Here is a 25,106-nt window from a genome sequence, read left to right on the forward strand (position 1 = left end):
CATGAGCTGTTCCCTGTTTTGTTAGAGATAGAGATATTCATTTTCTGCTTTCCTGGTTTTCTTGGTTAATGTGATCCAAAATCATTTAGTCATTATTAATATTTTTTGGAAAAAGAGATCAATCATTGAATTGGAAGTATTGATTGATGCAATTAAAAAAACTTAATGTTTGGTAATTTCATAATCCAATTTTCAGTTGCTAATTGATTTGGGATACATAAAGTGAATGTATATTATTCCTTGAACTTTTTATTAAAAGATAATGGATTTAATCTTTTCAAAATATAAAATTTTTGCTTGAAGTGAATGTATATTATTCTTAGAATTTCTTATTAAAAGATAATGGATTTAATCCTTTTAAAAAATAAAATTTTTGCTTGAAATGAAATATTAATCAAACCGAGAGATTTCTTAACTATTATAAAAGTTAATTGTTATTTTTTCTTCTTCACTTCACATTTATGGTTAATTAATATGTTTAACAAATTCTAATTACTATTAATTAATATTAATAATCAATTAAGTAAATAAAATTATACATAATTGAAAAAAAAAAAAAGAGAACACTTAAGAGACGACATCCATCACTCAATTTAAAAAAAAAAAAAAAATTGGGCGAAGAAAACGATATTACTATAAATGATAGATTGTGGCAGTGATTTAAATCCTGCATAACAATATTTCTTTCTCACATCACTCAGCATAGGAAACTAATCTTTATTTATTTTTTCTTTTTTCTTTTTTATAAAATATATATGGAAGTGGGAAATTGGAACCCAAACTTTCCATATGAAAAATAGTAAATTTTGTTAATCAAGTGTTCCGAAGAAGTGGAAATTGTATAGGCGCTCTCAAAGGTGCAATGCAATCTTGGGTTGTGGATAACGCAGCCCATAAAAATCCCAATCATAGATAGGTTAGGCCTGAATGGTTTATGTGTGTCTCCTTGATTGCCGGGCTAGACCAAATCATGGCTGGGTCAGACCAAGAACACAACGCTGTCCATTTTTGACCATTGGAAGAAAGGATTAACATCATGTCTTTCACGATGGATTTTTATCACCAAAAAAACACAAAAAACCCACTTCTGATTGGCTTGAGTCAGGTTTGGGATGGAAAATTTTAATCCCACGATTATCATTAATGTTGACTTCCTTATACTGTTTAATTGGGAAAAATATTTTATTTTTCCCACGATTATCATTTTTTTTTCAAATTATTTTAGAATTGTAAAACAAAATTATAATTATTATTGTTTTGTCGGAAATAAACACAATTGATTGGATTAGTCAAATATTTCCTCACACTATGTTGCAGGTTTGCATCTTCTCTAGTACTTTTTATTTTATTTATTTATTAAAAATGGAGGGCTTAAACAAAGGGGTAATTAGTGACTCTGTCATAGTATTTAGATCTACAAAACGTTGTTTGGTTATAATTTTGACATTTAGGAATTGAAAATTGTCTTCCGTTTCTCCAAGGGGCATAGTAGTTATAGCAATACAATTTGAATCGTACACTTCCTAACATTTTAGAAGGCCGTAAGAGTCAACAATCTGAGAGACAATAAAGATTTTCAATTTGTTTAATGAGCGTTGTGGTATGGGATAGAATACACATATTTATAAGATAAATTTCATTTAAATCCAAGGGATATAACTACCAATAAAATTTGATTCATGTAAACTTCCTAACATTTTAGAAGGCCGTAAGACACAATAACAATTTCCAATTTGTTTAATCAGCATTGTGGTATAGGCATAGGATAAATATCATTTAAACCTTAAAGTTTTGCTATAATTTTCTTTAGACTTTATATTTTTGAAAAATTATTATTATTATTATTATTTAATTTTCTATATCTATCAAAATAAATTTATTTTTTTAACTTTAATAGTAGAAGATCAATGAAAAATTAAAACTAAAAATTTATTATTAAATAATTTTATAAAAATACAATTTTAATCGTGTTAAAATTAAGTTTTAAAAACTTACATACAAAAAAGGTTAACATGATTTTTTGAAAATGTGAGATACAGTGTAATTAGAATAAAAATAAGGAAGTCAAAGTGCATTCATTCACCTATGCACCCTTAAACTGGCTAGCAATGCATGGAAGTTAATTTGTAATAAATTTGAGTTATTTATTTGTCCTCAGATTGATTGATTAATTAATTAATTTAGGAATAACTGTCTTTCAATACATTTTATTTTAGGTAAGGTGCATCTTGGAGTCTTATTTGCTTTCCATTTATAATTTATCACAATTAATTTGGTATAATGTAGCTCTTTTTCTTATTAAAAATGGTTAATGGTTTCGACCCATATCACTGGAATGACCATTATTATTCAATTTCCAGTTTGTTGCAGTTCATACGATTTTGTTTTATTATTATTATTTTATAGTTTAAGACTCTTTAATTTTAGGATTTTTACTTTAATTCGTACTTTATAAATTCTTTAATTACATCTTAACTTTGGTCATATGTAAGTAATGTAGATTATGTTGAAATTACAACAAATTATAAATAAAATCTAAATTGTATTATTATAATGATGAGAGGTGAAAGTGTACTATATATCTTGAATCAGAGGATAAAGTATGATTGTTACTGGGAAAGCAAAACGAATCTCATGTAAAATATAAACCTTGAATAGGGTGGAAAGTTTTATCTTTTCCACGGTAATTTGTTCCTCCATTCCTCTTTTCCCCTTGTTTTCATCTTTTATTTTTTTTATTTTTTTATTTTAAAATAATAAAAAACAAAATGCAATAATTAGAGGAAATTTCGGTCTGTCATTCCTACCATTTCACCCACAGATCTCTTCTTCTTCCTAAGATCGGTAAAATTTTTTACTTCTATCTGTTTACTCTTTTTCTCTTCTCTCTTTCCTTATACCATTTCCCTTTCTCTTTTAGCTCTTGTTTGGTAGGAGAGATGCTTTTATTCTTGTTTGGTAGAAGAGTTGGAAAATAAAAATGATGGAAAATCGAAAAAAGATAGAAAATTGAAGGGATTAAAAAATTTATATATATATTTTTTCTCGTATTGTTTGGTATGACATAAAGGATGAAAAATTACTTTCTGTCATTCATTTGATTAGAAGTAAAAAATGGAAAAGAGAAAAGAAATTGTAAATAAGTTTTCTATTTATGTTCACATAATGTTTTTCCTTTTAATAATCTCTCCATATGTTGAGGGAATTTTAATTTTCTATCTATCCACTTTTCCTTTCTATCAACCAATCTATTTTTCCCTCTTCCACTTTTTAATTAGTCTTTTTTTTTCTTTTCACTTTTCCACCTAATAAACAAAGCCTTAATTTCAGACTCTCCATTTTTTTATTTTTCAACTGTAAATCAGTCTACTAAGTTTAGATGCAAACTGTCAATAAATCTTAATCTTGATCTTTTCTTTATTTCAATTCCATCAACAATCTCTTCTAAAATTATATTTGAAACCCATATTGCAGATTAAAAAAAAAAAAAAAAAAAAAAGGAAGTCTTTAAACATACAAAATAGAAGAAGCAAATATATGTTCCCCATGCCATTTAGTAACCTTTTTATTTTTTATTTTTAATAGTTTTAGTAACGGAAAAGAGACCGCAAGATATGGATTCAGTGGAGTAAATGATAGAACCCTCACTCCCTAATATAGCCAATTTTCTTGTGCAAGACATAACTGGTCCTTATGTTTGTTTTTCACTTTTACGGGAAAATATGAAAAAAGAAGAAGAAAAATTCTGTTTGTTTTTCACTTTTATGGGAAAATGTGAACCAAAAATAAAATAAAAAAAAAAACTCTTCTAAAGTCATTTTTGGTATATTCCTCATAAAATAGAAAAAATCATAGAAATTAAAAAAAGTAAAAGGAATTAATAGATATTCCTATTAATATATTTTGCCATTATTTTAAATTAGATTCAATATATAATCTTCATAAAGGTTTTTTTTTTCCAAAAATATCAAATGTGGTAAAAATTAATTAAAAATCAAAATTTATACTCATTTATATATTTTTAGTTTAGGATAATATGGTAAGAGTGTTTATCCTTCAAATAAAGAAATAACACTTCTAAACTTTTTGAAAAAAAAAAGACTATTCTTTAAAGAAAATACTATTTTTCTCATTAATGAATGATCACTGGTCGAATTTATATATTATATGACAATTTAAATAGTTACATTCAAAAGTTCATTGTTAAGATTTTGATAAAAGAAATAATATAATTAAATATTCTAAATAAAATTTATCACATAAAATGGTGATCATCACTAATGATAACAAATAGCAAGATTTTCTTTTAAATTAGGAAAATCAATATTCCTTTATAATATATTTTATTGAAATTTAAAATTTAACAAAACATAATAATATTTAATCTTATAAAATATTTATTCAATTTCTACATTTATTCTGCATAACAAATGTACTCTAAATCTTTTATCAAAGGCAAAAAAGGAATTGAGAAACAAAATACTGTAGAAAAAGGTAAAAGTTTCGTCACAATAACGCCATCCTATCTTTAGATTTCAATTTTTTAAAGTAACCCCAAGGTTGATTAGTGAAATGTTGATAATTTCCTACCTGAACAGTCCTATTATTTATATTACAACACTTTAATTTCATATAGAGATAGACAGTAAGGCGGAGCAAGGTGGGGTTGGGGCAGCCTTCCTGATTCTCCATCTCCATCCCCACCCCATTCCATGTGTATTTGGGAGTTAGGGCAAGACAGGGATTTCTTGGATTGGAGCGGGTCTTGTTTCCTCTTATTTTTTAACGAATATCTTTAAAACTTAGTTAATATTTTTATAGCCTTTTTCAAACAAAAAACAAAAATATATAATTATTTAAAAATAAAAAGTAATAATAACATTTTTTATTATATATGTAAACGTGTGAGGACTGTATTGTTTGGCTCCGCCCTGACCTTGACTTGGGGCAAAAAGATTTGCCCCATTCCTGCCTCGCTACCTCGATTGATCGAAAAATTTCTACCCCAATAGGAGAGGGGCATTGCATGGATGGAAAAACTTGGGGGCAAATTGCCATCCCTAATAAGTCAAGCGAAAGAAAAAAAATATATATATATATTCAATTAGGCCTAGAACATGTATTTGTAGACTTGATCTAATGATAAAGTACATTTATAATACAACTTTAAATTTAGTTTAAACATTAATTTGGATGAAAATTTTCTCTCCAGTTGCAATGAAATGTAAAGTTGACTGGAAAAAAAGAAAAGAAAAGGTGTGTTGTACAACAGCCTTAAGTGTTAAATAATTTCAATTTGGTACTTGTATATATAATATGCATCAGTAAGAGTATGATTTGGGTGCAAACGAATTATGATAACATGATCTCCATAGAAAGACAGGAATTAGGTAAAGCAAACTGTTATGTACAATAATTTTGAGGCTGTAAATTCATTGATAATTTACTTCAATTATTTCAATGATTCAATAAAAAGCCTTCCATACATCTCATGATTGACCATTATTTAAAAAAAAAAAAAAATTAAAAAAAAAAATGAAATCTTCATTCTGATCTAGATTACATCTCTAAATAATTGATTTATTCCACTTTATTACTTTTTTTTCTTTCTTCTTTTTTCTCATTCCCCAAACAAAGTGGGTCGTTCTGATGTTTAGTCTTCTACAAATCAGCTCTCTGACTGTACCATCTGCTACCCTTTTATTCCACTGCATGCAATTTCGAGCAGTCTTGTCCCAATCTCCTCCTCTTTTGAGTCATCTAGTCTAGGGCTCAAAAACACCCTTAAACAAATAAAGCCCTAATTTTACAAAATAAAATATAAAAAAGCTAAAATTAAAGTTAAAGCTTCCCTTGTCATTATCTTCAAGTTCTCCTTTTGCTTTGTCTCTGGTCTATCACTTTCCAAAATTCCTGAATCACAGAATTCCAAAACTCATTTCTCTACTTTCATATGGATTCCATATCTCCATGATCCAAAGTTTTCCATGTCACACCCACATGAAGTTTCATGCACTTTGATTTGTAGGTCCCCCCCTTTGTGTGTGTGTGTGTGTACATATATATATATATATATATATATCTTTTTCTTTAGCACTACTATTTACAAAAGGGTGCTTTTGGATATTCATTTTTTTGTGTAATTCCAAAGCTAGCCAAATCACATTCATGAATGATCTAGTCATGAAGCAAAAACATATAGTATACGGTGGGGTCACTTAGTGAGCTGGGAAGAAAAGTGTGGAGGAATCTCTTTGAAGTTTGCCTTCTAAAACTCTAACTTTGCTCATTTTTTCTTCACACCAATGCAATTGCTCTTCACTTAAATCTTTCATTCTCAATACCCTTGAAGCCACCTTTAGGTCTATTTGCGCCATTAGTATTTCCATTTCTTCATCTACTTTTAATCTTCTTTTCCTCAAGCATTTTCGAGATCGACGAAGATCTTTCAACTTCAAGTTTTTCTGCAAAAGTAGTAGCATAAATTAATCCATTAAAATTTTAGTCTTTGAATCTTAATTTTAAGTATTAAATTATAAACTGATGTAGTCATATTTTATTGGCTTACAATTTATCCCATTAATTTTTTATATACATATGGGTTTTTATTAATTTTTAGGAAAAATTAACTATGACATAAAGTTAAAAAGTTAGCCTCTCTATTGAACTTTTTGTTAGAATTTGATAAAATTATTGACCATCTAAGTTTCAAATAGATACATTAGATAAGTGAAAAATATTAAGCCATAACTTTAGTTTTTTTAACAAAATTAACAAAAGTAAATTGAAATATTTTTTATTGTAATATCTTTTTTTTTTTCCATTTTTATCAGTTTTTAATCAAAAGAAGTTATAATTTAGATATATATTGTTCCTTTAATTTGAATATTAGGTAATCAATTTTGTCAAACTCTAAGAAAGAGTGCAGTTTGACATATATTATGCAATTTGAGAGGATTTAAAAAAAATAAAAAATTAAAGGGCAAAGAAACATGTTAAAAACTTAGGAGATAATTTGTAATTTTTCCTTCATTTTTTTAATTTAAATCACTTATCTAAAGAATTAATTTGATAAAAACTGACTTAGTAAGAGGTAGATATTGACTTACTTTCTGGTTGACTTTCTTCATAAGATTGATAAGAGTTGGATCCACTGAACCTCTTCGTTTTCTTTTGAACAAATTTTTTAGGACTTGGCAAGGATTCTCCTTATCAGCCTTTAAAAAATTCATGAAAGTTCTGATACAATCTTCCATTATCGTCACAAATGCAGCTGAAGAAATTCTTCCACCCAAACCACCTTCTTTTTGATCGTCCTCTAAATTATCTTAAAAAACATGTAGAAAAAGTGAATAGAAATATTGAACAAATTAATACAAAAATATTGAATATCAATATCAAGAAAGTGAATAGAAGATCATATACAAAAATTCTTAAATCCATATAAATTGTTTATCCATTGTAATTAGTTAGAACAATGCCACACTAAGTCTGATATAGTATGTAAAATTTTGTATAATGTCTTATCATATTTAGTATAGTGTAACGTTGTTCTGGTTAATCATAAATAAAAATATCATATATATATATATATATATTATGAAAAAGATCACTTTTTTTTCAACTATTAAATTCAAATTATTTGTAAAACAATGGGAAAAAAAAAGTTAAGGAAAAAGCAGTTGGTCAAAATTAAAAAAATATATATACCTCGATATTCTGGAACTTGAAGCAACTTGGGTGCCAAAAGCCTCATTCTAGCATAAATCTCTGGTCTTCTTCCCTGTTCATATGGCTCATTTTCAATGTACCTTTGCAGAAGAACTTGGAATTGCTGAAATTGCTGAGCTATTTGTTCCAGACAACCAGGGTCAAAGTCTTTACGTGAGGCTCTTTTCTGATGAAAGTTCTTGTAGTTCCAATTAAGAGCTTCCCATGTTAAGCAAATCTGAGCTACATAAGCAGCTTCCAGTTCATGATATGGGTTTTGACGAATATCTGATGGCTTTTTGTTTATGGTTGCAATCTTATGAACAATCCTCTCTGAGATTGATCTTGGACAAACTTGAATAGACTTTAGTGATTCTGTCAATTGTGTTTTCAACTCAGGAAAATGATTTTCTTCGTTTCCAAGAAAATTTTCAAAATATAGAAATCATATATATATATATATACACATATAAATAGAAATTCTCGGTTCAGAATTTTTCGATAGAAAACTAATAAGACCTCCTTTATTAGTCTTTTTCAAAGATTACCCTTTAAAGCAATCAAGGAGCTAATAAAAGAGGTCATAATAGTTTTGACGATGTTAGAATATTTTGATAAGAAAATAACGTAAATATTTACCAGTTTCATGGAGCTTCTGAGCACTGATTCGATCTAGGAACAGCATTTCTTCATCATATTTCTGAAACACAGTGTAAGACTCCCATTTGGGACAACTTCTTCTTGAAGAAGAAGAAAATGGATCTTCAGTCCCCGAATCCCTACAGTTTATGGAGCTTCTCCATTCTGAAGAACTCTTAGAAGTTGAGCCAATTGTGCATGAATCTCCGTAGACTTCTTCATCCTGCATTAATTCCTTCTGTTTAGCTTTGTTTAATAACTTCTTCTTCTCCATATCCGGAAAAACCAGAAAATTTTCATCCCTCGGAAAGTTCATCTCCACTTTGTTCTCATGAGTAATATCATTCTGATTATCACAAAATTCTGTGACACCAACCCCCCCAAAAAAAAAAAAAATAAATAAAAAAAATGAATATGTTTGTTAATAAAAAGCCTAATATATAAAAGTATATATACTACTACATGTGAATATTAATATTGTAACAAACTTAGAGATTAATTTATTACCGTCATAACTTTTGTCATTAGTGCCCTCCAAGTTACTCTTTCTAAGGTCTATGGTTATGGGGGACGTGGACCAGCTGGAGTTATTTGGGACAGAGTTGGGAACTGAATCTGTAACTTCATAATCATATTCTGAACCTCGAGGTGATGATGATATTGATGATTCATGCTCGAATGACGATGTTTCGCGATTGATGGCAGGACGGTTTTCATTTTGGTCTTCAATACTGCTAATGCTTTCATGGGGACTTAAGAATTCATCAGAAACATTACTTTGGTGGTTGATGATCCTCTGAAAGGTGGTGTTCTTAGGCAAGAACAATAGCTTTTCGCCTCCTCGAATTATGTCGGCCACTAGATGATCATTCTCTGTGCTTTGATGTTGATCAAAACGATCAACAAATCGTCGTCTTTGATCTTCTTCTTCTTCTTCTTCTTCTTCTTTTTCTTCCTCCATGATCTCTTCTTCCTCGTCGGAGAAGAAGTTGTACTCGATACCATTTCGGTTTCTGCAAAGAAGAAAAAAAATGAGAAAATAGCAAAATTTGTTCCAATAAATCCAAGGAAGGGGAAAATAATGTGTATGTTAATTTAATTGGTAAAATTATGGAAAAAAAAAAAGAAAGAAAAAAAGAGACCTTGGAAATATTGGATTGCTACCAACAAAGTTCAAGAACTTGAAAAGAAAAGTGACGGAAATGTAGAAAAAGATGAAGAAGAGGTGAAAGGAGCTTGAGAGATTGTAGAACAGCCTAACAAGAGCTTCTTCTTTGGAACATGGCATTTTTTTTTTTTTTTTTTTGGGGCCCCTTTGCTGTGTGCTTCAAAAATGAGCTCCTCCACAAAGCAAAGTGGAGTAGTCCATATGAAAAAAGAAAGGTGTGTGCTTTGCTTTGCTTTCATAAAAAATCTCTTCCTTGTTGGTCAAAATTGGTTCTGATCTATAAAATGTCTACTTTGTCCTCAGTGATTAACTTAAACCTCAATCATGTACTACTCATTTTTAGATGTGGTAACGGATTAATTTTGGAACTATAACATACAAGTTTTCTACTATATTACATACTATATATATATATATATATAAATATATATATTTTATGATGGACAATGTTGTGTATTTTATGTTGGAAGCTATCTGCCTAATTAATATTTAAGCTGTTAGACGCTACATCACCGATTATATATAGCAGGATTTTATACATATATTCAGATATAGAATTTATAAATATTAATCTGGACACTAGAACACTCTAGTTTCATACTTGCAATCTATTAACCTCTTTTCTTGGTATGGTTATTAAATAAAAAACAATTAAATATATATGTACGTATCACATAAATATAAAATTTTGGGTACGTTTTGAATGGTTTTCTCTTAATTAGATAATCCTAATGCTAGGTCAAACATACGTAATGAGTTGCTCTATTACTTGCTTTTTTGCATGTGCCAGCATTTTGTACATGTAATTAAAACAATAAAAATAAAAAAAACAAATGAAAGAAGAAGAATAATAAGCTTTTGTATTAAAAGTAAAGAAATATTATACTATAGCGTGTATTAAAAGTAAGAAATCATAGTCTAAGAGAAAAAGCCTCTATATCTTATCCATATAAAAAAATATTTAAGTAAAAACAAAAATAAAAAGAAGAGATCCCAAAACCAATTGCCTCACGCATAATACATATCCTATGGGATTCCACTTTGCAAAAGAAATAATTAAAAAAAAAAATTCCCCCAAATAAAAAACCTAAGGAATTGGGAAATATATTATTTATTAGTAGATATAAAACCTTTTTTAATTGTTTTAGGATGTTTTAGTGGAGTTGCTGATGGTATTCTTTGCCTCCTAATGGTATAAAGAGCCTTTCAAAAAGGTGGGGGGGTGTTGTTGTCAATTTGGGGTTACTTTTACAGAAAACTTCTTAGTTTGTTTCTTGTCTTTAACTTTGCCACTAAGATTTGCAGAGTTCGTGTTGTCTACCTAGTATTGATTTTTCAGTGACACGTATAATCAATAATATTAATTTATATCGTTCCAATATGTATTAATTAAGTATAAAACTTTATCTACTACTTTTCTTGAGTATTCCTCTAAAAGAGAAAATTATAACAGATTTGTTTTTGGCATTCAATTATTAGTAATGCGAAATTGAAGTTTGGTGCCTAAACGAAAGGCTTTGTCCGCTTATAAGCATGTAATGTTGTATCAACATATATACACCCAAAAAAAAAAGGAAAAGGGCGGCGCGGGGGGGGGGGGGATGAGAATCTGCTAGATGTTTTTTTATTTTAACTTTAATAATATTAAAAGTAGAGGATTGGAAATCGAATTATTACCAAAGAAACAGTTACTTTTATAATTATTGGACAAATAAGATATATGGATATTACTGTAACCAAAAAAAAAATGTAGATGTTAAAATAATTATCCAGTTATTTGTGATAAATAAATAAATATATATATATATATATATTGCAATTTTTGGGTTAAATTTTTTGCAAGGTTGGAGATGGAAGTTGGTGTATGTGGAATGGTGCAGGCCGGTGGGAGGTGGAAGGTGAAATACAAAGTGAGTATATAGAACCGCTATGAAGGTGTATTTTTTAGAGTGTATTCAAATAAGAACTTTTCATGGATTTTAAAATCTTTAATGGAGAATGTATTTGGTATGAACATTTTATTCATGTTATTAATCTTCAAATCCAATGAAATCTATTAATTTTTTTAAAATCTGCAAACATTTTAAAAGCCTTCAACTTTTTAAAACTTTTAAATATCCTAATTGAATATCTTAAATTTTAATAGTAAACTCTACATGTACATTCTCCAAAATTCATCAATTGGACTCTGCTGATTTCTAGAATATCATTTGCCTCTATTAGTTTCGGAAATTTTGATCATCCTCACGTGGCAACACCTTCACATACTCTGTCATAATTCATACTTCCATAGAGCAACGAATTGACATTTTTAAAATCATTGGCTAGAAATATAATGGTGACTCAATATATTTTAGTATGCATAACTAGAAGTAATATGAATTAAATTAGCATGTGATGAAATGAGGACTCTTTGCTATGATTTCACACTCATTTACTATATATAATGGACCCAAAAAAAAAAAAAAAATGAAATGAGGACTCTTTGCTATGATTTCACACTCATTTACTATATATAATGGACCCAAAAAAAAAAAAAAATAATGAAATGAGGACTCTTTGCTATGATTTCACACTCATTTACTATATATAATGGACCCAAAAATAAAAAATAAAAAAATAACTTTATATAGTTGTTATAAGCATTTACGATGTTTCTTTTCTTCATTTTTTTTTTTTTTCCTTTTTGGTTTTTAGGCTAGTAAGACATTAAAATACATAGGGGTAAAATTTCTTTGAGCTTTTAACAAGGGGGTAATATTTCTTTGACTGCTTTATAACCAAACATCTTTCAAAATTTTCGGTAATACAGAACCAAACAATATATGAATATTTGGTCAACAAGAAGTGAATAAAGTTCCTAACCAATAACAAGTAAAGAAATATTATGATGTACCAAAGGAATAACTGATTTCGACTGAGCATTTCTTTCTGAGTGGAAATAAGGCCCATCAGATACTGGGTGCAAGATTTACTAGTTTGGTAGTTCCTTTTTATGAATTTTTTAAAAAATTAATTCTGTTCTTCTGGTTTTCATATTAAGTATTTATTTGAAAAATTCTTCCTGAAATATTAATAGGTGATTAATGAATTAATTTTATTTTGGAAGTGATTAGTGAGTTATATTAATGGGCTGAAATTTAACTTAATATGTGGTCATAAAACCCATTCCTAGGGATGAAAGATTGGGTTCAACAAATAACCAGACTGACTCCGCCCAATAGGAAATAATCGGCCCATATATGTTGCATACGTGTCCAGTGTCTTCAAATTTTTCTATGATAATCAAATGTATGGAGGATGATGTTGCCTAAAACCAAAAAAAGAAAAAAAAGTCATAGCATATTTGTTGTTTTTAGTAGCAAAATCACATCATAATTGTGTTTACAAAATTGCCATTTTTTTTCAAAAATCAAATCCTGTTTATCAGGTTATGTGGTAGAATGTTATTGCTTCTTTTTCATGACTTTAGAGCTTAGGTTTTTTAGTCAACAACTAACATACTGGTAACAGTACTTTTTTGGGGCGAAAATACTGCTATCATTATTTGATAAACACAATTTAGTGAAGAATTTGATGGCCTACCAGTATTGTTATTATTATTATTATTATTGTTATTATTATTATTATCATATATTTTGTTTATGTGGGTGGATGTTTTGGTTTCTTTTCTTTGTGATAAATTTTACCAATTGGGATTTGACTGAATGGGAACTTAAAGTTGGTACATAATGCTCAATATGTAAGCTGCTCGAGAAGAGAGTACGATTTTTCTTATCTAGAAAGAGACAATTGCGAAGTTCACATTATTCCAAAAGTCAAACACGTGTTATATTAGAATAAAGTTTTATGATGATTGATTTATTAATATTTTAAAGTTTTTATCCAATTAATTATACTAAATATGTATAAACGTATAGTGAAGTTGGCACCCGTAATTGTTAGTTAAAACATAAATGTCATACGGTACGTATATGCAAATAAAGGAACATTCAACATGACAAATGTTAAAAATTGGTATTAATTCACTTATTTAATTAAAATTAAAATTTTAAATTATTAATTGAAATGACAATCTAACCGATATAAATTATTTCAAAGTTGTATACATATGAACGAGTGAAAATTGGGAATTTTTTTTTTTTATAACATTATTGTTCTAAATTTCTAGTATCTCTTTAGATATATTGTTGATTATTTGCACATTATTAAATGAGTGATTAGTCTTCACACTTATATATGTAATTTATTCTTCTTCTTCTTCTTCTTATTATTATTTATCTCTTTCTCAAGTACTACTTGATATGGTAGTTCTAGCTAGTGTATTGAGTTTATTGTATGACATCAATTTAGTTTTGAATACATATTTTAATCCATGGCCGATAAATAAAAATTTCTTCCCTTTTAAATTTTAAGATGTGACAATCTTCGGATTTTCTTTTTTATTTTTCTTTTGTAATATTGTAGGATTTTATAGGATTGTACTGCTTTACATTTCATACAAATCTTATTTTTATCTTTATTTTTTTGTGAATTTTCTTATTTATCTGATTCAAAACTGGGCTAAACTAAAATAATTGAATCATATATACATAGTCCAGTCCTGGACAAATATTTTTTTCTCTAATGTATTGGAAAACATGTATGTACTTTCTTTATTAATAATATTATAAATACTGAAATGTTTACCAAAAACATTTACCAAGCATATTTATATAATTTAAAAATAGATAAGTAAATTATTTAATGGATAAGTGAAATCAATAATAAATCAATTAAAAATGACCATAAATAAATTTGATAAACAATTTGAAATTTCTAACATTATTATTTCTTTATATATTGTCAAAATTTATTTATAAAATTTTAAGTTTATTTTTCATTATTTTTTCTTTCAATTTTTGGGTATCGGTAGTCCATGATTTCCAAAATCATTAATTGTAATGAGAAATTATATATTAGCATTGCCACTGGAATGCCTTAAGGGATTCTAATCTTATATTTGTTTAAATTATTATACCGACATGCATGTATTATGTATAGGTCTTGTCCTTGAAAAGGTTATATATATAAAGATATTCAAACTAAACTAGTGGTTAGTTAGGCGACGACTAGAGTGGAATAAACGTTCTCTAGGGAATTCATACATCAATTTAATAATTATATATTATTATTATATGATATATATACATATATATATAGATAGATAGAGAGAGAGAGAGAGAGAGAGAGACTTATGAAACATGCATAAGAGTTTCTAGAAACCCTAGCAGGCAAAAGGAAAATGCATTTAGTCTAATGTTTTAGTACATATTTAGATCAGATATTGTTAGGATTGAAATTTATGGGAAGCCAGCTTTTGATGTAGACAAAAAGAAAGTTCATTAAGAAAAAAATAAAAAAAAATCAAACGAGCAGATGAATATAATGGTTACCATAAAGATCCGGTCGTGTGGGTTGGTGACCATTTTAACCACTCTTTTTCTCGTTATCTTCATTATTCACATTTGTAATATAGACATACATACAAAATCAAGTACATAAAGCAGCAGTTATACGAGATCTTAAGTGTCATGCTCTCAAATATTCTATCTCTCTTTTATTTATCTAAAATATTATTCATATATATTAAAAAAAAAACAAAAAAACAAAAAAAACCCATGAGAGAGAGAGAGAGAGAGAGAGATGATGGGTATATTTCCTTGTTTCCATTGGACTAAGCTAGCTAACGTGAGATTGATTGTTCATAGTTGAGTTGGTAAAATTGGGTGAAGGTGGTTGGACTGGATCAAAGAAACTAACATATCTAAAATACTTGGTGTAATAGAGACTCATCTCCTTTTATGTGCTACCCATTCAACTGTAAATAATAATAATAATAATAATAAAAATAAAAAAACTATATGTTATATAACAAATAAGTACAAATTTTCATATCTGCTATGGAATTTCTTCCACAGAAAGTCGGTGCTACAGTAGTTTTTGGGTTTATGAGTTATGATATAATTAACAGTTTAACCACAAACTTTTCAAATTTGACAGCTATTTTTTATTTTTTTTAGACCCTCTCTCGGTTAAGCACAGCAATGGCAATTTGGGAAAAACTTGATTAAATCCTATAAGAGAAATTTGTTATTCCATGCAATTACATCTTTGTCAAAGTGTTAGCTGTCATGACTAACATAAAAAAAAGACTTTAATTAGCAATGACTGCTTCTTCCTTAAGGTTGAGTGTTTTTGGCTCTTTCTCACAGAAAGTAGACCCCATTAATACCTCATTCCCGGTGATGATATTGAGCTTAGTTTCTTGAGTGGTTCTTTGTAGTTTTTGTTCTTGCTCAGCCTTTTGGCACTGAAAGACTTTGAAAACCCAATCCAATTGCCTCTTTTTTTTTCTTTTTTTTTTTAAATTAATTCTTTTATCATAGAAAAACATGGAAGAAAATCTTCCTCCTGGATTTAGGTTCCATCCAACTGATGAAGAACTAATCACATACTATTTGAGTCGAAAAGTTTCAGATGTCGGTTTCATGTCGAAAGCTGTTGCCGTTGTTGATCTCAATAAGTGCGAACCTTGGGACCTCCCAGGTAATAATCAGTCAAAAATTTCAAACGCTTTTCTTTGTTTTACTTATGTTTTTGAACTTTTGTAATTGATCTTGCTTTTATCTCTAGGTTGGTTTTATATTATGGTTTTGTGTTAAGAATATACTTCAGATATGTTCAAAGACTTAATTTGGTGGATTTTTTTCGTTGCTATGGTTTTGAGAATGAATTTTCAATATCTTTTTTGATCCTTCTTTTTGTCTTAATTCTCTAATGTCAATGTTAAAAGACTACCTTTTTTCAACGAATATTTCACCAAATAAAATGAAAAACTTTAGGAGTTATAAACTCGACAGGTATTTTTTTACAAAAGACAAATTGTTTTTTTCCTCCTATTACAAATCTGACTATTTCCTTTCTTTCTTTTCTTTTGACCAGTTAAATAACTAATTTAATATTTATAAACAAATTTGCACTTTTACTTAGTTATAGCGGACTTTCCTTAAAAAAAGCATATATATTATTCATACTGCAACCGTGTATATTTATTTATATATATAATATATGATGCTATAGTTAAAGTAGGTTTAATTCCTTCTTGGTATTTTGCTTATGATATATAGTTGGTGAATTATAAACACTAAATCTTTCTTTTGTTGAGAAAGAAATTAAATGAAAAAAGTAACTAACCAACCGATTTCTATATTGATCAAATGAGAAATAAAATTATTGAACATCATATTCATATGTTAACGTAGGCAAGGCTTCCATGGGAGAGAAAGAATGGTATTTTTTCAGCTTGAGAGACCGGAAATACCCAACTGGACTTCGGACCAACCGAGCCACCGAAGCTGGATATTGGAAAACCACAGGGAAAGACAAGGAAATTCTCCGCTCAGGTGTACTTGTTGGGATGAAGAAAACCCTAGTCTTTTACAAGGGTAGAGCTCCTAGGGGTGAGAAAAGCAACTGGGTTATGCATGAATACAGGCTCGAAAACAAGCATCCTTTCAAATCCTCAAAGGTATTTTATTTATAAAATGATTCGAAACTAAAAACTTTAAATGGTATTTAAGTGACAATTTTGAATACTTATTAGTAGCTCTGTGACAAAAGAGTAAAAACTAAGTTCCCAATAAATATATATATATATATATATATATCAAAATTAAATATACAAAAAATGTATGTAGGAAGGGAATAATACATTTTTTTCTAGATCAACTTGATAATATTATACTTAAAATTTTAATTTCAATTATCTTGATTTGATAAGTTTGTTTAATTATATAGAACTTACATGTTAAAATTATATTTAAATGATTGATTTCATAGATATATTTAGTATAATATTATTAATTAGTCTTGCAATAAAATGCATACAAAAGCAAAACGCTTTCAACATATCTAAAAGATATTTCCCTGCTCAATTTTTAATTCCCATATTTCTGACTTCTTTTTTCCTTGATATGTATTTTTCCTCAGGAAGAGTGGGTGGTTTGCAGGGTTTTCCAAAAGAGTGCAGCCATGAAAAGGCCACAGCAATTAGCTTCATCCTCCATTGAACCCTCCATCGATTCGCCATGCGAGGCCAACTCGATGGTAAACGAATTCGGAGACATCGAATTACCAAATCTGAACACCAACATTACTACAAATTCTTCAAGTGGGTTCAACAACATGAACTGGGTTGCCGCAAGGGAAGCAGCGGCGGCAGCAGCAGCAGCTGCTGCTAGCAGTGCTCTTCCATCACTTGCATGGCCATCAACTTTGCTAAACTCAAATCACCTTTCGATGAATTCTTTGCTTCTAAAAGCATTACAGCTGAGGAATACTTTTCAACCAAGATCAGAACAATTTTCTAGTACTACTGATTTCTCGTTTCTGGCTCCGCCCCAAGGTATTTCTCAGTTGGGTACGGATTTGATGAGCTCGAATTTCCAAGCTTCTTCTTCGAACAAGACGGTTGTAGAAACCATGCCACAACAAGTACAGCAGCAAGATCAGCAATTCAACTTGGAGTCTTTATGGTGAAAAGCCCTATTGTGATCTGCTGAGAAAAGTGTAAAGCTCTAACACATGTAAGATTAATGTATATTAAGTTTCTTTCTTCAAATGGGTAATCTTGAAGTAACTGGGGCTATGAAGGAAAACCAAGGAATCAATCAATGGATATTGGAAACCCTTCATTTACATGATTTGGCTAAGTTAATTTTCATATGTAAGAGATATTTCTGTTGCTGAGGTAATGTTTAGTTGATGTAGTTGATAAAATAATAAGGAAGAAAGCCATGGTTAAGTTTTCATGGTTTTAGTGTAATCTATCAGTTAACTAGTAATGAAGCTCATGTATCATGTACTATGTTATCTATATGTCCATGTTTTTAGTGCAAATGGAAAAATCTCAACCAGGGAAAATCCTCTGTTGAGCGTATAAATGCACAATGCTTTCTTGTTCTTTGAAAGTTTGTGTTATCAAATATTCAAAATTTTACAATTTACATATACATATATATATATATATATATATTTTAGAGAACAAGAAATTAGCATCATGCATTTATACAAACAAAGGATTTTCCTTGGTTGAGATATTTTTGGGAAAATTACAAAGCACCCAATTCAATTTTTACTCAAGTTTTAATCCACCCCAAAACTTTTATATTTATTTTTTCTTTCTGAAAAAAAAAATAATAATAATAAAAGAATAATTTTTGAGGCAATTTCTCCCCTGAACTTTGGCATATTATCATTTTGCCCCTTACTAAAAGTTTTGTTAGCAGTTGGCGAAGTTGATGGCTGGTATATTCAAAAATGATTGCTTATATTAATGAAGTATATCTAATTCAAACTTTTTGTTGAATAAAGTGGATAGTACAAAGAATAAATTATGTTATTCATTTTTCTTTACAATTTTATTCATAATTACTTTTTTTTTCCGGATTTAGATATATTTTATTCATATATCCAATCAATTTAAATATTAATAGTCAATTTCTGAAATTCCAAAAAAATAAAAATTAAAAAAGTGGTGAATTAACATTATGCCAATTGCTTCAAATTAGATAAAATTTTCATAAAGGAAAAATTGTAATTTGAGTGAAAGATGAGGGAGGAATTTTATAATATTCCCTATATTTGATATGATTAATTAAAAGATAATCTAAAATTGTTACAAGAGGGCAAAAATTCTATTTTGTTCCTTTCTTAGTAACTTCATCTTTAAAAAAACTATTCAAATATGTTCATTGGTGGTTTAAGTCTAGGAGCCTCCAACCAAAAAAAAAAAAACAAAAAAAACAAAAAAAACTAGCTAGCTAGTGGTCGGCCAATAAACCACATCAACAACTTATTATTGGGTGGTTTGTCATAGACATTGCCAACAACAACATATACGATGTTCAACTGTTATATAAATAGTATTGTAAAATAAATACAAATTACTTATTATATAGGTTTATACATTTTACTTTAATATTATTTGTAATTATATATGATGATGATTAGATTTATATTGAAGTAATTATTGATTGTCTCTGTATGAATGATGATTTATAATATATAGGATCATTATATGAAAAAATTTACCCTTTTTTAAGGTCCACCAGCCTACTTTATATTTTTATGAATAAAAAAATTAGAAGTTAAAAATTTCAAGTTAAAGAAAGGAAAGAAAAATAAAAGAAAAGCTTGATTTTTTGTGAATAAATTTTTTTTTTATAAAAATTAAAAGTAAAAAAGTTAAAGTTCAGAAGAAAGAAAGGAAAAAGAAAATAAAAGAAAAAGAAAAAAATTTTGTAGCCCATTAATATAAGTGTATACAGCTTTTGAAGGCCTGTACATAGAACAAGCCAAGGGAACCTAAGGCCCTTATAAAAGCCCATTAAGAAGACTGTCGAACAACTCATGTAAAGGCTCTGTTTAGCCCCGCAACCAGAACTCTCTTTCTCTGTCTGAGGAGGCACAATGGCGGGAAAGCAAATCGCCGGCGATGGATTATCGGCGAATATCGCCGGAATGTCGAAGAACCAGCTCTACGACATCATGTCTCAGATGAAGGCACTTCCTCTCTCTCTGTCTATCACTCTACTCTTTTTTTGTTTTTTTTTTTTTTTCCTTTGTCTCTTCTGAATTTTCTTTTCTTCCCAACACTCGCCAAATCTTAATCCTAAGAAACCTATCTTTGATTTTTTTTTTCTTTCTTTCTTTTTGTTTCTCAATTCAGGCGCTAATCGAACAGAACCAGCAACAAGCGAGACAGATCCTCGTCCAGAATCCGCTTCTCACCAAAGCTCTTTTCCAGGTCTTCTATCTCTAGGGTTTTCTATTTTCAGTTTAATTTTTTTTTAATATCTTTATTTATCTATTAATTCCTGTTTTATATTTTTAGGGAATCTTTTTTTTTTTTTTTTAATTTTCATTGTAGAAAAATATTTCCAATTCAATTTTCTCTTAAAACGATGGAGCTTTACAGCTACAATTACTACATTGTTTGCCTTAAAATTTTACTCTCTTTGTTTTCATACAAAGCTTGTTTTATTGTTGTCATGGACACCAATGGATGATGAACCTTTTATTTTAGTGGAATCTTGGGTTATTTTTGTCTTCATAACAATGACGAACCAATAATTGATTTCGAATCCCATGACTAAAATGTAAAATTAACAGCATTTTTCCGAGTATTATTGTATATGGGTTACAAAAAACATTGATGGTTATGCTCATCATATAGGTAGCTTTTGTTTGGGCACCACAGTGTTTCATGCTCAACTCTGTTAGTTTGATGGCTGACTGCATTTTCTCCATAAATGTCTTGTTTTCTACAGGCACAGATAATGCTCGGAATGGTGCAGCCGCCTCAAGCGGTGTGTTTTTTGTTCTTCATTCTTCATGAAGCTTTGATTTTGAAGATTTTAATTCATGTGATTTGATAAGTGCTATTTTTCATTTTTGCGTTCAGATTCCAAACATCCAGCCACCAGCATCGCAGCATCCTCAGCAGTCAGCTCAACCTACTCAGCTTTCAAATATTCAGGCTGGTCGTCCATTGCCAGGTCAAGTGGGTATGCAAGACCAAACAGGTGCATCACAAATCCAAGCTCCTCCACGAGAGCAGCAGCATCAGAATCAGCCTGCAATCCCTATGTCTTCTGCTGCAGTAAATATTCAATCTCAACCCATGCCTTTTCACCCCTTGCAGACACCACAACCACCTAAGGGACACTTAAATCCCCAAGTTGCCCCTACATCTCTTCCCCAATCCTCTCAATTGCCTAACATACCTGCACTACCTCTTCATCATTCTTCACAGCCGCCTCCACTTCATCAACCCCAGATGCCCACTTCTTCCGGCCAGTTGCAACAGCCATTACAGAGTGGTGGAATTCCTCATATGCAGCTGCAACCACCATTGCCACCGCAACCAAGACCACCTACAATGCCAAATTTCCATCATCAGTATCCCCTGCAAATGGGAGGTAATATGGGTTTTCAGCATGGTGGGGCTCCTCAGCATCTTTCACAGCCCATGTTTCATGTAAGTGGAAGACTTATGGTTCATAAGTCATCTTCTAGTGTATTACATATAACATGGTTAAAGTAATTTTCTTTGTCAAATAATTGTTCAGCCAGGATCTAAACCTCCTTCTAGCATTGGGTCTTCATTCCCTCATGGACAGCCACCACTATCAAATCAACCACCAGGTCCACCACCTCAATCAGCGTATCAGGTATGTGTGTATTGCATTTATTGAATTTGAATATTATAGAGAGCATATATATATATATATATATGTATGTCTGTATATTCTGCGTTTCTAGGCATTCTTACACGGCTGGTTACGCTTGATGAATGCCTGAATTTGTTGCGTTCTATGATTTCTGATGGACACATGGCCTCTCCTTGACAAATGGGCAGGTCTGACTGAAGTATACATGAGTCAGCCTGTTCAAGTCTCGCTAGTGCTGCAGTATGAATCCATATACATTGTGCCTAATCTAGATATAAGTGCATACTATCAGGTGCTGGGCCCTCAATCAATTATGATGGCACTGCTGTGAAAATTCGCTTTGTATGTCAAAATATATATGTTTAGGTTCCTATTTTGTACAAAAGTTAAGGTGGAGCTGTGTGCCGGTATCATTAACCATGGTAGATTTTATAAGGTTACTTAGGAATTATATAACAATTGTGTTAATTGTGTTTGTTTTGTTTGGCCAATTGGAGACAAATTTGTTCTCGTTTTAGAACTAGAAGTGGGGAGATGATTTGGCTACTCTTAACTGGGCTACCTCGCATGAGCATTGCCTTTTCCCTTCTACAAATTAAATTACTTGCAATCAGATGCTATCCCCTATAGGCATATCAACTTTATAAAAAATAAAGTTGATTATATATTTTTCAGTAATTTTGCACGCCCTTTGACCATCCAAATATATTGATTATTTTTCAAAGTTAAAATTGGGGATAACAAAGTTAAAATGCTTGTTTGATTTAGATATGCTAAATTGGGACTTCACCAAAGTTTATTTCAAATAATTTAGGGAGGTTCTAATCCCATAGTGATGCTATCTTTACCTGACAAGACAGCTTCATTGACCTAGTTTGATGAGTATGGTTTGCTTGAATTTTTGATTCCTACATCTGAAAAATTGATTGCACTTAAGATGTTTATCTGACATTGGTGTAATCTATACTGATTGCAAATGCCATGTGGACATAACATAATGGTTTTTTCTTTTAATCGAACGTACTTAGGAATGCCAATTTGCCCTGCACATCCCGAAAACTGCCGTGCATCGCCCCTAACGGGGTGGTTTTTCCTTGAAAAATTGGGACCGCGGGGCGGGTTTGGAATAAATCTTTAAGATCCGAATCAGGGACAGCCCGGGAACGGGGAATAAAGAACCCAGCCTGTATATATTTATTTATTTTCATATTTTATATATACGGATTATTGTATTTTTTATTGATGTATTTTATTATAATTGTAAATTTGGATCTTGATGTATTTTATTACATTCTAGTCATTTTATTTATATTACATTTTAGTTATTTTATTTATATTTTATTTATAAAACAAAATTTTTTATACAAATTTTTCAAAAAAATTATATCAATTATAAAAAAAAAATAAATAAACAGGGAAAACCACCTCATGCCATTCCCGATTGGGAAATCCCCATCTTCGCCCCGTCTCTAACGGGTATTGGATTTTAAAAAACGGCTCTGCTCCGCTCCGTTGACATTCCTAACCTTACTATTGTATGCTTGCTCGGTTGCTGCAAATTTTGGAATTGTCATGCTAATCTGATGTTGTTTTACCCGTCAGCCTGGAGGTATGCATTTAGGAACAGAGTTCAACAATCAAATGGACAGAGGATCTGGTTGGATGTCTGGTGCACCAGAGAATCCCGCACTACCACAGCTTTCAGGGCCACCATCGTTAATTCCTGGTCAGATGGGTCTTGGCAATCCGTCTTCTCGTCCCCCATCAGTAATATATCTGCATCTGTTCAAAATTTCACATTGGCTACAGCTTTTAAATTTTAATATAATTTTCCCTTTTTTTTTTTTAATATATATATATATATATATAAATTTGGTTTTTGATTGGACTTATCTTTCATTCCACAGTTGACTCCTGAGATGGAGAAGGCACTGCTTCAACAGGTCATGAGCTTAACACCTGAGCAAATCAATCTTCTTCCTCCGGAGCAAAGGAATCAAGTGCTACAGCTCCAGCAGATCCTACGACAATGAAAATCAGTGAATTAGTTACTTTGGATGGAAGAAAAAAAACAGCTGGATGGACCTCAGAACTCCAAACTTCTGCAGTTATGATGCTGAAATTTGAATGTTATTCTTGGTTAACCCAGTTGATTTTGGCTGCTGTTGGGAATGATCCTGAAGTTGATTCGTGATTGACAAAAACAAGTCTGGATTTATCATAGGAAATGACAATTTTGCTTCTACCTAGTTCTCGTGTTGAGGCTGTTTTTGATTCGTCTGTCAATTTGTATTTCTATTTTACCGATCACATCCTGTTCATGCATGGGGCTACATAATTTTTTCTTTTTATGTTGTTTATTGTGGTCGATGTGAATGTGGTTGTATTAATATAGCACTTTAGACATTTAAACAGACGTGGTGCTCTATAGCGTCTCTGATATTTAAGCCACATGGTGTTCTTTATCGCCTTTTTCTCTAATGCTGCCAGGTGAAAATTATTTTTATAGGCTTATCATGGAAAAAATTAATTTTGAGTTTTGACATTACTGGTTCTTTTACCAATAGATTAGAGTTTAGTTTTGGAAGTGATTTTGAAATACTCGGTAAAAACACTTCGTAAAAGAAAAATAAAAGTGCTTTTAGTGATCTTGTTTTCTAGAAAATTATCTATTTCGTGATTTTGGATGAAATAAATTTGAAATAATTAATGTATATTCAAATTAGAAGTTGGATTTGAAAGCCACCACACATAATCATCACAAAGGCAATAAAGAGTTGAAATATAAACGAATCAGAAATAAATATATATATATATATATATATATTAAAGTGTGGAATTCTTAAACTAATAAAATGAATTCTTCTATATTTTATTTATTATTTATTACCCATAACGAAATTCAAAACGTGTTCAAAGTTCAAACTCGTCTCATGCAAGTGTTTGATAGATGTATAGATTAATAGGAGAGAGGTTGCCTTTTTTATCATTAGCCTTAGCGTTTATGGAAACCTCATTTTTATTGTTTCTTCTTGTTTTTGTTCTTCTGATGAAAATTTATTACCAAAAAATAGGAGAAATAAAGAGTTCATTGCTAATTAAAAGAATAGGACACACAAAATAAGGAATAGACGAAGTTTTATTATATTGAATGTTTGATACAAGTATTTATACAAGATTATCAGCCTTGTCTGATGCTTGCATGTTTATCTGATATATACTGATTGGTGCAACAATATACACTTATCCTCACATGAGCAATCTAGGAGGTTTATTACTTTTATTTAACCTCAACTGTACATACTTAGCTTTAT

At 30.0% G+C, this 25,106-nt stretch overlaps 3 protein-coding genes across 4 annotated transcripts; 2 read left to right on the top strand and 1 right to left on the bottom strand.

The window, feature by feature from the left end:
* Positions 1-5,544: 5,544 nt before the first annotated feature.
* LOC107418785 (uncharacterized) lies at positions 5,545-9,708 on the bottom strand. Of its 2 annotated transcripts, none has more exons than XM_025074394.3 (6): positions 9,492-9,708; positions 8,857-9,362; positions 8,350-8,712; positions 7,711-8,085; positions 7,110-7,318; positions 5,545-6,464 (listed from the first exon to the last, which is right to left on the bottom strand). In XM_025074394.3, exons 1-6 carry the CDS (start codon positions 9,635-9,637, stop codon positions 6,219-6,221), a joined length of 1,845 nt encoding a protein of 614 aa, XP_024930162.3. In that variant the 5' UTR covers positions 9,638-9,708; the 3' UTR covers positions 5,545-6,218. The 2 variants fall into 2 exon arrangements, with proteins under 2 accessions (XP_024930162.3, XP_015882966.3); XM_016027480.4 differs by having other exon boundaries at positions 7,110-7,327; positions 9,492-9,706.
* A 5,975-nt stretch (positions 9,709-15,683) lies between these two features.
* Positions 15,684-18,434, top strand: LOC107418780 (NAC domain-containing protein 92). The gene is made up of 3 exons (XM_025074003.3): positions 15,684-16,105; positions 16,822-17,087; positions 17,549-18,434. The coding sequence occupies exons 1-3, from the start codon at positions 15,952-15,954 to the stop codon at positions 18,095-18,097; spliced, it is 969 nt and encodes a 322-aa protein (XP_024929771.2). The 5' UTR covers positions 15,684-15,951; the 3' UTR covers positions 18,098-18,434.
* Positions 18,435-19,963: 1,529 nt separating this feature from the next.
* LOC107418807 (uncharacterized) lies at positions 19,964-24,257 on the top strand. Its single transcript, XM_016027502.4, has 7 exons — positions 19,964-20,122; positions 20,289-20,366; positions 20,890-20,928; positions 21,024-21,599; positions 21,691-21,792; positions 23,395-23,559; positions 23,700-24,257. Exons 1-7 carry the CDS (start codon positions 20,030-20,032, stop codon positions 23,823-23,825), a joined length of 1,179 nt encoding a protein of 392 aa, XP_015882988.2. The 5' UTR covers positions 19,964-20,029; the 3' UTR covers positions 23,826-24,257.
* Positions 24,258-25,106: the final 849 nt, after the last annotated feature.

This window comes from Ziziphus jujuba, chromosome 2 (genome assembly GCF_031755915.1).
Source record: "Ziziphus jujuba cultivar Dongzao chromosome 2, ASM3175591v1".
In the NCBI taxonomy this organism is placed as follows: Eukaryota; Viridiplantae; Streptophyta; class Magnoliopsida; order Rosales; family Rhamnaceae; genus Ziziphus; species Ziziphus jujuba.